The following is a 16678-nucleotide window of genomic DNA, read 5'->3' as shown; positions in this document are numbered from 1 at the left end:
AGATGGGATCTGGATAAACTGAAAGAACCAGAGGTTGAAGAGAGTTTCAGAGAGAGTACTAGGGAATGATTAACAAGAACAAGGGAAGGAAATACAATAGAAGAAAATGGGTAGCTTTGAGAGATGAAATAGTGAAGGCAGCACAGGATCACATAGGTAAAAAGTTGAGGGCTAACAGAAATTCTTGGATAACAAAAGAGATATTGAATTTAATTGATGAAAGGAGAAAACATAAAAATGCAGTAAATGAAGCACGCAAAAAGGAATACAAACATCTCAAAAATGAGATCAGCAGGAAGTGCAAAATGGCTAAGCAGTAATAGCTAGAGGACAAATGTAAGGATGTAGAAGCATATATCACTAGGGGTAAGATTGATACTGCCTAAAGGAAAATTAAAGAAACCTTTGGAGAAAAGAGAACCACCTGTACAAATACCAAGTGCTGAGATGGAAAACCAGTCCTAAGCAAAGAAGGGGAAAGCAGAAAGGTGGAAGGAGTACATAGAGGGTCTATACAAGGGAGATGTACTTGAGGGCAGTATTATCGAAATGGAAGAGGACATAGATGAAGATAAGAAGGGAAATATGATACTATGTGAAGAGTTTGACAAGTCACTGAAAGACTTAAGTTGAAAAAAGGCCCTGGGAGTAGACAACATTCCGTCAGAGCTACAGATAGCCTTGGGAGAGCCAGCCATGACAAAACTCTTCCATCTGGTGAGCAAGATGTATGAGACAGCTGAAATACCCTCGAACTTCAAGAATATAATAATTCCAATTCCAAAGAAAGCAGGTACTGACAGATGTGAAAATTACCAAACTAATGGTGAAAGTAGAGAGGATATAAAATGTGGACTCACTATGGCAAGGAAAGAGTTTCTGAAGTAGAGAAATTTGTTAACATTGAGTATAGATTTAAGTGTCAGGAAGCCCTTCTTAAAGTATTTGTGTGGTGTAGCTATGTATGGAAGTGAAACATGGATGATAAATAGTTTAGACAAGAAGGGAATAGAAGCTTTCAAAACCGAAACAGAAGAATGCTGAAGATTAGATGGGTAGATCACATAACTAATGAAGAGGTACTGAATAGAATTGGAGAGAAGAGGAATTTGTGGCACAACTTGACTAGGAGAATGGATCAGTTGGTAGGACACATTTTGAGGCACCAAGGGATCACCAATTTAGTATTGGGGGGACGCATAGTCATAGAAGGAGGTGAAGAGATGAATACACAAAGTAGATTCAGAAGGATGTAGGTTGCAATAGTGACTTGGAGATGAAGAGGCTAGCATGGGATAGAGTGGCATGGAGAGCTGCATCAAACCAGTCTCTGGACTGAAGACCACAACAACAACAACAACATACCTGTCCAATTAAGGGAGCTAATATTTCATCGTCCAACCAGTAGAATGATACTTTTCTTTGTCCTTATGACAATATCCTCCTGAGTAGCTCCCCCACCCACTTGGAAATCTGAATGGAGGACTATTTTACCTCCAGAATAGTTTATCCATGAGGATGAACCCATAAAGTAAAGCTGCATGTCTTCACAAAAAAATAACACCTATAATTTCACCTTCCTTTCAGTCATACACAGCATCTACACAGCGAGGCCATGCTGGCTCACTATAAATACCCTCCATTGTGGCTGCACCTGTAGTACAGCTACCTGTATCACTGAGGCATGCAGGCCACTCCACTTTGTCAATATCCACTATTGTATTTAAAATTCTCTTACTGATTTTGTCAAATTGTCTAGTGTTTTCCATTTTTTGAAGTCAATAGTCTTTTCTTCTGATTCCAAAATGATGTTGCAAAGTGTAGTCCATTCCCATCCTACTTTTGTGTTGGCAGAGAGATTAGTCAGCTGATTCACAGATCAGCTTTGTTGCTCTTCAGTGACACATTCATTTTGAAGTTTTAATGGATCAAATTTTCTCCAAGAGGACATGGTGAAATGATAGATACAAAACCTGAGGTAAGTAATAAGATTTTTGTGATCTGTTCATCTATTTATTTATTCATTCAACTTTAAGCATTTGCATGCAATCAATGTCATCATGAGCAATGTACAGGAGCTTTTATAACGTATGACTGACATGTTAAGAAATCTAACTATGGTATCACGTGTTGTAAAAGAACATACATAATACAACAATGCAGTTGATACATAAAGATTTCTCCACATGTTTAACAGTTAAATATGGAATTAAAAAGTGTTAAGTTACTTACTAAGTTTCACATAATAAAAGAACAGAGGGCATGAACAAAATATTTCTCTATGTGGTTAATAGTAAAATATGATCTGAACATTATTTAGTACCTGCATATTTATTATATACGTTGGACAAGATACCAGAAGAGACAAAAAAAGCATAGGAATAACCATAAACAAATAGTACTTTAGTAAATCAGGTTTACTTTTGAACAGTTTTCAGATTCTTTAACAATGCAAAAAAAGCTTTTGTCTTTCAGCCATTTTTGGGCCATACTTTTAAAGGTATTAAGATAAACATCATGTGCCTGTACAGGTAGTGTGTGGAAAAGCCTTATTCCAATGCATCACTGTCTTGTTGTTTTTTAAGTTGAGTTGTAGGTATGTCTATCTTTAATGTTTGATGAGTGTTATGATTATGAATGGACTCCTAATTTTGTAACTATTAAAGTTTTCTTTTAGGTACAAAAGGCAGCTGTATATAAAAAGAGATGGGACTGTCATTATCTGTAATTCTTTGAAATAAGACCTACATGATAAGTTATTTTCGGTAATTCCACAAAAGCTCCTGATTCCTTTCTTCTGCCAAATAAAAATTTTGCTGGACCCTGAAGAATTACCCCATAGAAGAATACCATAACTTATATTGGACTGAAAGAAGGCAAAATAGGAATGAATACTGAGAAACAGAGGTGCTTAATTTTTTCAGTAGATAGATAGCTTGTGAAAGCTCAAGATGTATAGTCTAAGAGACTCTCCCATGTTAATTTTGTAAGGAGTATGCCAAGAGGTTTGGTAGAAGTGGACTCAACATCACCACTGGATAAGCTGAAAAAAATATTTGCAGTTTTTCTGCAGTTAACAGCTACCTTACTGGCTTAAAACCACATACTGGATAATCTGAGGAAATCATCACTTTACTCCTTCAGTTTATTTATGTCACCCCCTGAACTGATGACAGTTGTATCATCTGCTTAAAACACACATTTGCATGGCATATTGCTGAGCAGGTCATTTACAGGTACTATTAATGGTAATGGCCCAAGTACAGATCCTTGGAGAACACCTCTAGTGACATTCAGTAACTGTGACCTTTGAAATACTACAGCTTACAATTCGTTTTGTGTTACTGATGTAACAACCCAAAGTTTGGTACAGATTTATTGATGACATCTTCATGATCTGGACTCACAGTGAAGAAGAACTCCAGAATTTCCTCTCCAACCTCAACTCTTTTGGTTCCATCAGATTCACCTGGTCCTACTCCAAATCCCATGCCACTTTCCTTGACATTGACTTTCATCTGTCCAATGGCCAGCTTCACACATCCGTCCACATCAAACCCACCAACAAGCAACAGTACCTCCATTATGACAGCTACCACCCATTCCACATCAAACGATCCCTTCCCTACAGACTAGGTCTTTGTGGCAAACGAATCTGCTCCAGTCCGGAATCCCTGAACCATTACACCAACAACCTGAAGACAGCTTTCGCATCCCACAACTACCCTCCCGACCTGGTACAGAAGCAAATTACCAAAGCCAATTCCTCATCCCCTCAAACCCAGAACCTCCCACAGAAGAACCTCAAAAGTGCCCCACTTGTGACAGGATACTTTCTGGGACTGGATCAGACTCTGAATGTGGCTCTCCAGCAGGGATACGACTTCCTCAAATCATGCCCTGAAATGAGATCCCTCCTTCATGAAATCCTCCCCACTCCACCAAGAGTATCTTTCCGCCATCCACCTAACCTTCGTAACCTCTTGGTTCATCCCTATGAAATTCCCAAACCACCTTCCCTACCCTCTGGCTCCTACCCTTGTAACTGCCCCTGGTGTAAAACCTGTCCCATGCACCCTCCCACCACCACCCGCTCCAGTCCTGTAACCTGAAAAGTGTACATGATCAAAGGCAGAGCCACGTGTGAAAGCACCCACATGATTTACCAGCTGACCTGCCTACACTGTGAAGCTTTCTATGTGGGAATGACCAGCAACAAACTGTCCATTCACATGAATGGACACAGGCAGACAGTGTTTGTTGGTAATGAGGATCACCCTGTGGCTAAACATGCCTTGGTGCATGGCCAGCACATCTTGGCACAGTGTTACACCGTCAGGGTTATCTGGATACTTCTGACTAACACCAACCTGTCAGAACTCTGGAGGTGGGAACTTGCCCTTCAGTATATCCTCTCTTCCCGTTATCCACCAGGCCTCTCTTCCCGTTATCGACCAAGCCTCAACCTCCGCTAATTTCAAGTTGCCGCCTCTCATACCTCACCTGTCATTCTACAACATCTTTGCCTCTGTACTTCCGCCTCGTCTGACATCATTTGCCTAACAAATGTCTGCTTGTGTCTGTGTATGTGCAGATGGATATGTGTGTGTGTGTGTGTGAGTGTATACTTGTCCTTTTTTCCACCTAAGGTAAGTCTTTCCGCTCCCGGGATTGGAATGACTCCTTACCCTCTCCCTTAAAACTCACATCCTTTCATCTTTCCCTCTCCTTCCCTCTTTCCTGATGAAGCAACCATTGGTTGCGAAAGCTTGAATTTTGTGTGTATGTTTGTGTGTCTATCAACATGCCAGCGTCTTCGTTTGGTAAGTTACATCATCTTTGTTTTTAGATATACAATATTCAAGAAAGTTAGAAGGAGTAATCCACTAAATTACAGGTCCATATCATTAACATCGATATGCAGCAGGATTTTGGAACATATATTGTGTTTGAACTTTATGAATTAACTCGAAGAAAATGGTCTATTGACACACAGTCAGCACAGATTTAGAAAACGTCATGCTTGTGAAAAACAACTAGCTCATTACTCACATGAAGTGTTGAGCACTATTGACAAGGTGTTTCAAATTGATTCCATATTTCTGGACTTCTGGAAGGCTTTTTACACTGTACCAAATAAGCGGCTTGTAGTGAAACTGCGTGTTTACGGAATATCGTCTCACTTATGTAACTGGACTAATGATTTCCTGTCAGAGAGGTCACAGTTTGTAGTAATTGATGGAAAGTCTTTGAGTAAGACAGAAGTGATTTATGGCATTCTACAAGATAGTGTTACAGGCCCTTTGGTGTTTCTTATCTATATGAACTATTTGGGAGACAATATAAGCAGCCGCTTAGGTTGTTTGCAGATGACGCTGTCATTTATCGACTAGGAAAGTAATCAGAAGCTCAGAAGTTGCAAAATGATATAGAAAAGATGTCTGTATGGTGCAAAAATTAGCAATTAAGCCTAAATAGTGAAAAGTGTGAGGTCATCTTATGAGTGCTAAAAGGAATCCATTAAACTTCGGTTACATGAAAATCAGTCAAATCTAAGGGCCACAAATTCAACTAAATATCTAGGAATTACAATTACATACAACTTAAATTGGAGGGAACACATAGAAAATATTGTGGGGAAGGCTAACCAAAGACTGTTTTATTGGCGGGACACTTAGAAAATGTAACAGATCTACTAAGGAGACTGCCTACACTACGCTTGTCCATCCTCTTTTAGAATACTGCTGTGCAGTGTGGGATCTTTACCAGATAGGATTAATGGAGTACATCAAAAAAGTTCAAAGAAGGGCAGCATGTTTTGTATTTTCACTAAATAGGGGAGAGAGTGTCAATAGAATGATACAGGATTTGGGGAGGACATAATTAAAACAAAGGCGCTTTTCGTTGCGGCAGAATCTTCTCACAAAATTCCAATCACCAACTTTATCCTCTGAATGTGAAAATATGCCAAACTACATAGGGACAAATGATCACCATGATAAAATAAGGAAAATCACAGCTCACACCGAAAGATATACGTGTTTGTTTTTTACACGCGCTATATGAGATTGGAATAATAGAGAATTGTGAAGGTGGTTTGATGAACCCTCTGCCAGCCACTTAAATGTGATTTGCAGACTATCCATGTAGATGTAGATGTGGACAATAGGGCAAGACAACAAATTCAGCAGAAATCAACCAAAAAGAGTGATGTCATAAGGAGAGGACAGTGGTAGTAGATAGTGATGGTGAGAAGACAGTGCTGTAGTGTAGTAGGTGACTATCTACTTGAGATAGCTGCCTGAATAAAAAACAAATTTCCACCTGCTCTGCAGCCAGTTATATTACCATATTCATAGCTTCCCAGGTGACCAACTTGCACAGCTGGTCAGTTATGTGACACAGTTACCGACCCTTAGGAAGAGCTGCAAAATCTGTGATGTCCACAGTCTCTGCCATTGACACTTTTTCATCCACTGATGGCAAAACTCTCAGAAATGCATTAAGACCAATTTCCATCTCAGAGGTGTGACTTCCATGTTTGCTTATTTGTCAGCTTCTGCAGGACCATGCGAGTCAAAACTACTTGGTCATGGCACGAATCAGTACATGGTTTACAGAATATGGATTAGAAACTATATAACAACAGGATTAAAGAATCCATAAAATGTGCAAACAATACTGAAAGTATACGACTAATTAACACATGATAGAGAAAAGTTCTCATGTAATGCGAGGAACTTCTGTACAGATCATGGCACAAGGCAACCTTTCAACCTGAATTTGAATGCTTGAGATTTATCACTCAATTTTTTCCATTCTGCTGGAATACTACTGCAAATGAAACCAGTTGAATAATGCACACATTTCTGCACAATTCTTACACAAGTGTTGTTCAGGTGCATATCATTTGTCCATCTGTTGTTCACTGAATGAATGTTGGAGTTTCTTCTGAATGAGTTTTTATTGTCAAAAGGAAATTCCATGATAGGATATATATGTACAGATGGAAGAGTTTGAATTCTGAGACATCTGAACAATGGCCTACATAAAGTTCTTGGCCTGATATGCAGAACAGTCTGATTGTACTTTTCTGCACAAAGAATAATCTTGGCGAGTGCACAGAGTTGCCCTGCAATAACAATATTAATGGAGTGCAAGTAAGAAAACTAAACAAACCTTTACATTTCAGTGTTAGAGACAGTGCAGCTCACTGTTACAGTAATGACAGCAGCATTCAGTTCCTGCACAAGATCTTTAACATGATACTTCTGAGAAAGCCATCCATCTAATGTCAGTACCAAGAACTTAAAATGGTTGACCTCAGTGACAGTTTGGCCACCTTAAAAAAAAAATTCGGTTGGGAGATGATCTGTATGGAATATGAACAGAAAGACTTTGAAATGGGGAAGAACAAGGTACAGTACTTGTGTTGTATGTGATTCTTCCACATGTTTTACAGTCTTCCTGTTGGTATTTGCAACAAATCAGGCCAATGTTGACGAGTGGTTCCACATGCAGACATACTGATCAATTTACATGCCACATCTCCTACAGCATGTTGTCTAGAGATACTGTCTATGTGCTTGATAATGACTTCACAGTCAAAATGGCCACTACCACCAAATAACAGAAAATTTTACTTGCCTAAACAGACAATGTTTTATTTCAGTAAATACATCAAGGCTGTGGTCACACATAGAAACAAGATTCATCTGGTACCTCAATGGATAATGTATTCTGGGAGATAACACACAGTTCTGATGTGCCGTAATGCACTGCATCTGTTAAGTCATTGCTGCTGCTCTGATTAAAGAGAGGAACATTAATGTTTTGTTTTCAGCAAGTGCACCAAGTTTCTACACACATCAAAAAAGTTTTGTATTACCCCAGTTCCCAGAACCCCTGAAGACAGATGTTGACAGTGGATACTGTATCACAGACACAGTCCCTTTGACTGTTTAGAGATGTCACTAAAGCTGCCCAATGATGTAAACAACCATGCATGAGCAGCACCTATTAGATCGAGGAGGGTCCGACAGCCGATCAGTTCCAGTCATTCCACCAGGAAGGAGGTACAGAAGGAGGTACAGAAGGAGGTACACAGCTCAAGTTGTCCGTAGTTCAACCATGCCTAGACTGTCAATAGCATGGTTCAATCATGTCCACATTGTTACTTTGTGCCAGGAAGGGCTCTCAACAAGGGAAGTGTCCCGGTGTCTTGGAGTGAACCAAAGCAATGTTGTTCGGACATGGAGGAGATACAGAGAGACAGGAACTGTTGACAACATGTCTTGTTCAGGCCGCCCTAGGGCTACTACTGCAGTGGATGACCGCTACCTGTGGATTATGGCTTAGAGAACCCTGACAGCAATGCCACTATGTTGAATAATGCTTTTCGTGTAGCCACAGGACATCATGTTATGACTCAAACTGTGCGCGATAGGCTGCATGATGCGCAACTTCACTCCTGACGTCCATGGCGAGATCCATCTTTGCAACCATGACACCATGCAGCATGGTACAGATGGGCCCAACAATATGCTGAATGGACTGCTCAGGATTGGTATCATGTTCTCTTCACCAATGAGTGTCGCATATGCCTTCAACCAGACAATTGCTGGAGACGTGTTTGGAGGCAAGCTGGTCAGGCTGAATGCCTTAGGCACACTGTCATGTGAGTGTAGCAAGGTGGAGGTTCCCTGGTGTTTTGGGGTGGCATTATGTGGGGCCAATATATGCCACTGGTGGTCATGGAAGGTGCTGTAACGGCTGTACAATACGTGAATGCCATCCACCGATCAATAGTGCAACCATATCAGCAGCATATTGGCAAGGCATTCTTCTTCATGGACAACAATTCATGCCCCCATCATGCACATCTTATGAATGACTTTCTTCAGGATAACAACATTGCTCAACTAGTGGTCTGCATGTTCTCCAGACCTGAACCCTATCGGACATGGCTGGGATAGACTGAAAAGGGCTGTTTATGGACGATGGGATCCACTAACCACTCTGAGGGATCTATGCTGAATCGTGGTTGAGGAGTGGGACTATCTGGACCAACAGTGCCTTGAAGAACTTGCAGATAGTATGCCACGATGAATACAGGCATGCATCAATGTAAGAGGATGTGCTACTGGGTATTAGAGGTACTAGTGTGTACAGCAGCCTGGACCACCACCTCTGAAGGTCTCGTATGGTGGTACAATATGCAATGTGTGGTTTCCATGAGCAATAAAAAGGGCGGAAATGATGTGCATGTTGATCTCTATTCCAATTTTCTGTTCAGGTTCTGGAACTCTCGAAACCGAGGTGATACAAAACTCTTTTTGATGTGTGTATATTGAGGAGCATGGAAGTTGGAGACACATCTGATTTGGTATAAAGTACATGTTGTGCAAAGCAATATGTGCAAAAAGTTTATATAACTCTCTTTACCCATATCTTCATTGCATGATTCGTGGTGTTCATTTTCAAGCACAGAAGAATATTGTTACAACTTGGCAATATTGAACTGCTACTGTAAAAAGCAACAAAGAAGAGCAAACATGGTATTAAGTCTGAGATTATAATTAAGTGTTTATGCAATGTATTTAAAAATAATTGAATCTGCATGTGGTTTTACTATAATTTAAAGTTTTGAGTTAAGAATTTTTATTCTAAAATGGTTTACTGTTTTACAATACTTGTGTTACAGCTTTCAAAGGAATGAAACTTAACAATGTAAAAGCCTTCTATGAGGAAAAAGAACATTCCAAAAATAGCTCTGACATTTGGAATATACCTACTGAAGTTTTTCAGTCAGTGCAAAGGTCATTATTATTGGGTGTATCACAGCAGGCAAAAAAGAAGATAGTATTTCTGCAAGGACTTCAGAATACAATGCTCAGTCACATAGGTAAGTGGTGTTTCTTATTCTGCAACTGACTTCCTTTAGATTTCATTGTAAAATAATGTACGCTTTCAGGGTATAAAGGTAATATTTCTAAGAATAAAACAGAAAAAAACATTAATGATGAAAGTGACCTGTAACCTCTGTAGAATTCTACATAATCACTTGAATACATAAATACAAAAAATACTATCAAAAAGCCTTTGCAGTTTGAGAATAGTAATGATTTGGCATAAATATAAGGGTAAAATGAACTTCTGTATTCATCTCATGTTTGGCTAATATTTGGGTGAAATACATGTTTTTGACATATAATCACAAAAACAAAGTGTAAGAAAGCCAGGAGAAACGACTTGAATATGACCACTGTGATAATTAACCAGCAGATTAAGATTCATAATTGCACCAGAAGACTAACGAGTATGACTGGATATATTATGCCATCAGAAAAACACATTAAAGTGTAGAAAACTGATATATTTAACTAAAGCAGTTAAACTCTAAATATGACTTGTTTTGTTCCTCACAGACATCAACATATTTTTATTCAAATAAGCTCAAATGCCATAACAGTCTTATAGACAGAAAAACTTTTATGCACAAGATGAAGGCAGTTCATTATGCTGTACTGTATTCAGCCATTTTTGTGTGTTACAGAAAACATGCTGGGCCAGCAGTGGAGCGTGAAAAGACAAGCACGCTTTGAGAAAGGAATGGCATTTCCATCTATGGAAGGAACATTAATGTCAATTTCTTTTCTGATATTTGCTGTGTTTCTTGTGAAACTAGTACAGGTTAGGTTCCTCAATGAAACTATGAAGTGCAATAACTATTATAAAATTATGAAGAATGGAGCCACTTATTCATTATAACCAATAAGATGAGTTGCACTGTTTTGTTTCACTTTAGAATGAATGACATACAACTGTTTATTTAGCACTTGTTTTACTAAATTGCAAACACGGACATCAGTATAACTCTAGTACAATCAGATGAAGTGCTAGCAGTTGCTGGATGAAACTTCCTGGCAGATTAAAACTGTGTGCTGTTCTGTTTGACTCAAACCTGGATCTTCACCTTTTGCAGACAAGTTGCATGCTCGAGTTCTGGTCCAGCATACACTTTTAACCTGCCACGAGGTTTCAAATTAGTGCACACACTGCTGCAAGGTGAAAATTCATTCTGGAGTTCTTAGATGTACAGTGCTTTATAGCTAAGAAGACTTACAGCATTAACAAAAGCTCCTTTGTTAGCTAGACTGTAAAAATTATATTAGATGAAATTTAGTTTGATGTAGGGAACATAATGTTCCAAAAACTTCTACTGAATGTATTTGAAAGCAAGCATGTCTGCCTCTTCCACAGGGAAAAAGGAACAAAATTAGTACATTAGTTTATTTCTATGAAGTTTTAGACATCATAAATTTTTTTCATGATTTTACCTCCAGCTGGGACATTGTAGCTTTTTGTATATGTGTGTTTCATTATCTCCAACTAGAGCCATTGTCCACAACCTGAGCAATCAATGTCTTCACTGTTGTTTATTTGCTGTCAGCCATTTAATATCCCAACTATATGGTGAATTGTTACCTTTATTCCTTTCATTGTCTATATTCCACCCAAGACTTCCTAGTATACTTTTAAGATAAATTTTACATATTCTAGAATACCTAAAATCAAGGCAGTTTATTCAGTCTTTACCATTTTACTATTACCAGTTATTATAATAGCTACATCATTTGCCAGACAGCATCAGTGTTACAAGGTTAAGATCATACAAGATTTATAATACAAGAACAATTTAACAGAAGCATAATAATAATACAAGACAAATTTTAATAAGTGTAGTGTAACACTTAAAAGACGTAAACAGTGAGAAATTTTTAACAAGTACTTATTCACTTCACTTCATGTGGCAGTTCATTATTTAGGGAGTTCAATTTACTGTTTCACTGTGAAAGAACTCATTTAAACTGTATGGTGGTTTTTGGCATAGGTTTTGTGACATCTTTCCCTGAAATTTCACCAAGTCCAAGGACAGATTAGATTAGATTAGATTAGATTAGATTAGATTTACTTTCATTCCAATTGATCCGTAGTGAGGAGGTCCTCCTGGATGTGGAACATGTCAGAAAAACAACAATACATGACAAATATTTACAACTAAAACAAATAAGCTAATGTACCATTCCACAGGTCCCAAGTGGAATGATCGTCATTTTTAATGAACACTAAGAGTCATTTTACAAATACTAATGCACTGAATTTAAAATAAAAAACGTTTTTTATTTATTTATAAGGTAATAAACATGTAATACAACTACTGTAATACTTATTTACAATGAACACATTACTGCACTGAAATGGTGCAGAAGTTCGATTATACTTACACACACACACACACACACACACACACACACACACACACACACACACACAAATTTTCAGTGAACACATTACTGCACTGAAATTGTGCAGAAGTTATGTTGTACTTATATACAAATCAGTTGGTTTTACTAAGAAATTCATCAATGGAGTAGAAGGAGTTGGCCACCAATAAATCCTTTAGGCTTCTCTTAAACTGAATTTCATTGGTTGTTAAGCTTTTTATGACTGCTGGCAAGTTATTGAAAATGTGTGTTCCTGAATAATGCACACCTTTTTGTACAAGACTAAGTGACTTTAAATTCTTGTGAAGATTATTCTTATTTCTAGTATTGATTCCATGAATTGAGCTGTTGGTTTGAAAAAGTGATATATTTTTAATGACAAATTTCATTAAGGAATAAATATACTGGGAAGCTGTAGTTAGTATCCCTAGTTCCCTAAACAGGCTTCTGCAGGATGTTCTTGAGTTCACACCACATATAATTCTTACTGCACGTTTTTGTGCCCGGAAAACTTTAGCTTGGCTTGATGAATTACCCCAAAAAATAATCCCATATGACATTATGGAATGAAAGTAAGCATAGTATGCCAGCTTTTTCATTTTTATATCCCCTACGTCTGACAAAATTCGCATTGCAAACAGAGATTTGTTAAGACGCTTCAGCAGTTCTGTGGTGTGCTCCTCCCAATTGAATTTATTATCAAGCTGTAATCCCAAGAATTTAACACTGTCCACTTCTTCTATCTTCTTGTCATCATATGTTAGACATATACTCTTGGGACACCCCTTACAAGTTCTGAACTGCATGTAGTGTGTTTTTTCAAAGTTTAGTGACAAAGAATTGGCTAGGAACCAGTGATTAATGTCCACAAATATTTTATTGGCTGATCTTTCTAAGACTACACTTGATTTGCTATTTATTGCAATGTTTGTATCATCGGCAAACAAAACAAACTTGGCATCTGGTAATGTTACTGATGAAAGGTCATTGATATACACAAGAAAAAGTAAGGGCCCCAAAATGGAACCTTGTGGGACCCCACATGTAATTAGTTCCCAGTTGGATGATGCCTGATAGACATGTATCAAGCTCTTTCCTAATAACACCCTTTGTTTCCTGCCAGAGATATAAGATTTGAACCATTTTGCAGCATTTCCTGTTACACTATAATATTCTAGTTTACTTAAAAGGATATTGTGATTTACACAGTCAAATGCCTTTGATAGATCACAAAATATACCAGTTGCCTGCAATTTTTTGTCTAATGAATGAAGCACATTTTCACTGTAAGTGAAGATAGCCTTCTCAATATCAGAACCTTTTAGAAATCCAAACTGTGACTTTGACAGTATGTTATTTGAGATAAGATGGTTATAAAGACGACGGTACATTACTTTTTCGAAAATTTTTGAGAATGCTGGTAACAGTGAAATTGGACGGAAATTTGATGCTATTTCTTTATCTCCCTTCTTAAACAGTGGCTTAACTTCAGCATATTTCAGCCATTCAGGAAATATTCCACTGATAAACGACTGGTTACACAGATAGCTTAATATGTTACTTAGCTCAGAATCACATTCTTTAATTAACTTTGTTGATATTTCATCATACCCACTAGATGTTTTTGATTTTAAAGATTTTATGATGGACATTATTTCTGTTGGGGTAGTGAGGGTCAAATTCATATTATGGAAATTACTTGAAATGTCTGGTCTAAGGTAATCCATAGCAGCATCTACCGAACCTGACAACCCCATCTTTTCAGTAACAGTTATAAAATGTTTGTTAAAAAGTTCTGCAACACTATACACATCTGTCACCAATGTATCATTTACTCTTAATGCTATTTGTTCCTCTTCATGTCTGGTCCTACCGGTCTCCTCCTTCACTATATCCCATATTGTCTTTATTTTGTTATCTGATATGACTATCTTTTCCTTGTAATATATTTGCTTTGACATCCATATTACAGTCTTTAATATTTTGCAGTATTTCTTATAATGTGCTATAGCATCAACATTGGAAATGTTTCGGATTGACAGATACAGTTTTCTTTTTGTTTTACAAGATACCCTTATTCCTCGAGTAATCCATGGCTTCTTTGTAGATTTTCCTCTAACCTTGGTAAGTTTTGGGGGAAAGCAGTGTTCAAATAAGGTAAGCACTTTATTAGCAAAAATGTTATATTTTTCATTCATGCCATGAGCACTGTAAACATCAGTCCAGTGAATGTCTCTGAGGAGTGTCCTAAAATAATCAATTTTTGTCTTACTGATTACCCTCTTGAGCTCAGATTTAACAGATTTTATATCCTGTTCAGTATTAACATTTAACAGAAGGAACTGCATGTCATGGTCTGAGAGGCCATTGGCTATTGGTTTTGTAATATAATTTTGTTCATTGGACTTTTCTATAAAGATATTATCAATGGCTGTTTGTGAGCAAGTGGCTATCCTAGTGGGGAACTTTACTGTGGGAATTAAGTTGAATGATAGTGTTACTAACTCAAATAAGTTCTTATTCGGAGAGTCTTTAAGGAAATCTACATTGAAATCACCAGCAACCACTATTTCTTTGTTTTTGGTTATTAAATGGGCCAGTACAGCTTCAAGGTGGTTTACAAACAGATTAAAGTTACCTGCAGGTGCTCGATATACACTTAATATTATGAAAGATTTTTTGTGAAAATCTAATTCTGTTGCACATGCTTCCATATGCTGTTCTAGGCAAAATTTATGAATGTCTATGTTCTTAAATTTATGACAGTTCCTGATGAATGTGGCAACTCCTCCTTTCTCCATTTCTGATCTACAAAAGTGAGATGCTAACCTAAACCCTGTAACACTTAAAAGTTCTATACCAGTGGTCACATGATGTTCAGAGAGGCAGATTATGTCAGCTGGGTTTGAAGACTCTAATTCATCTATGCATATAGTTAATTCATTAATTTTATTTCTCAGTCCTCGAATATTTTGATGCAATAAAGATAGCTGACATTTCACATTGTCTGAGTTAAAATTGGGTGGAGTTAAAATATCTGCTGACAGTTGAAAATTCTTAACCATTTTAGTATTTAGATGACTGAATATTTTAATAGCTACTGTTGGAAAACTGTCCTGAGTCATATAGTTGACAGCATGGGATGTCTATATCTCCCTTACTGAGCATGGTATAACTGTGGATGTCACCCCTGTTGGTGAATGTTTCATGATTTTCTTTCACATACATGAGAAAGGTGGAGACATATTGACTGAAAATTGTCATCACTCCTAGAGGTATGATGATGGGTTTGCAGTGGTCCACTTTCCTGCTTGATGTGATGATCCTTATTGCCTTTTTTTGTGTAGTAGTAGTAGTAGTAAAATTTTCTTGCAGCCTGTAGAGTGACCTCATAGTAACAGGCCATAGCTGACATGGCTGTGGAACAGTGAATAATATACTGTGAGCAGATACTGATCAATTGACACACGCTTGTTTCCTCAGGAGGTATATGACTCATGACAGTTTGTCACATACATGTGCAGTGTGTTCTTGACAAGTGAGTTTACTGTCCATCATGAATTCCAGAACCTTCACAGTTCCTCCACTTTTTTGGTATCTTTTGCCACTGAGGCTAAAAAACAATTTTTGCATTTTTTCTTCGTTTATTTTCATTTTGTTTATAACACACCATTCTTTTGTAGCACCAAACAAAGGCTCTACTACTTCTTGAGCCTTGCTGACATCAACATCTTTCAAGTACAGAGTTGTGTCATCTGAGAACTGCAAGTACTGGTCCATGAGTGCTCAAATTACTTTCAAATTTTAGGAATAGGAGGGAGCCCATTACCCATCCCTGTGGCACACCGTATTCCAACTTCTGTTCACATGATAGTGCTCCTTGGACTGATACAATATGCCTTCTATTTCGCAAATAGGATTTGAGGGTTGCCAGGACAGCACCTGCAACTCCATAATTACTGATATTGTTTAGGAGTGCCTTATGAGGAATGCAGCAAAGCACCTTACTAATGTCACAAAGTGTCAGTATTACAGATCCTTCATTCTCAAAACTATACTTTATCCCAGTAACCAGATCTAATGCTGTTGCTGCTGTAGATTTGCCTTTGTGGAAACCATTCTGTAGAATCTGTCAAGAGAGAGAACCCATAGGTATGTGGAAATAGTCAAGGTATACATCTACTTCTATTCTCTGGAAATCACTGTGAAATGTATGGCAGGGGTACATCCCACTGTAGCAATTATTAGGGTATTTTCCCCTTCCATACAAGTATGGAGCATGGGTAGAATGATTGTTTAAATCCACACATGCTGTAAGTAGTCTAATCTCCTCCTCATGATCCCTATGTGAATGATATGTAGGGAGTTGTAGTATATTCCTTGAGTTTAAA

General features: G+C 37.8%; 1 protein-coding gene and 1 long non-coding RNA gene across 2 annotated transcripts in view; one reads left to right on the top strand and one right to left on the bottom strand.

The window, feature by feature from the left end:
• LOC124619701 overlaps window positions 1–16678 on the bottom strand; it is a 90893-nt gene that overhangs the window by 19306 nt on the left and 54909 nt on the right. The window lies entirely within an intron of this gene.
• The window catches only part of LOC124619700, a 139605-nt gene that overhangs the window by 90751 nt on the left and 32176 nt on the right, over window positions 1–16678 (top strand). The window contains exons 3-4 of the mRNA XM_047146257.1: window positions 9704–9904; window positions 10556–10692. Coding sequence (XP_047002213.1) covers window positions 9704–9904; window positions 10556–10692 — 338 coding nt within the window. The remainder of the gene's footprint in view (window positions 1–9703; window positions 9905–10555; window positions 10693–16678) is intronic.

Source organism: Schistocerca americana, chromosome 6 (assembly GCF_021461395.2).
Source record: "Schistocerca americana isolate TAMUIC-IGC-003095 chromosome 6, iqSchAmer2.1, whole genome shotgun sequence".
NCBI lineage: Eukaryota > Metazoa > Arthropoda > Insecta > Orthoptera > Acrididae > Schistocerca > Schistocerca americana.
Note: the sequence above shows the minus strand (reverse complement) of the source record. Positions and strands in the feature narration are given on the sequence as shown.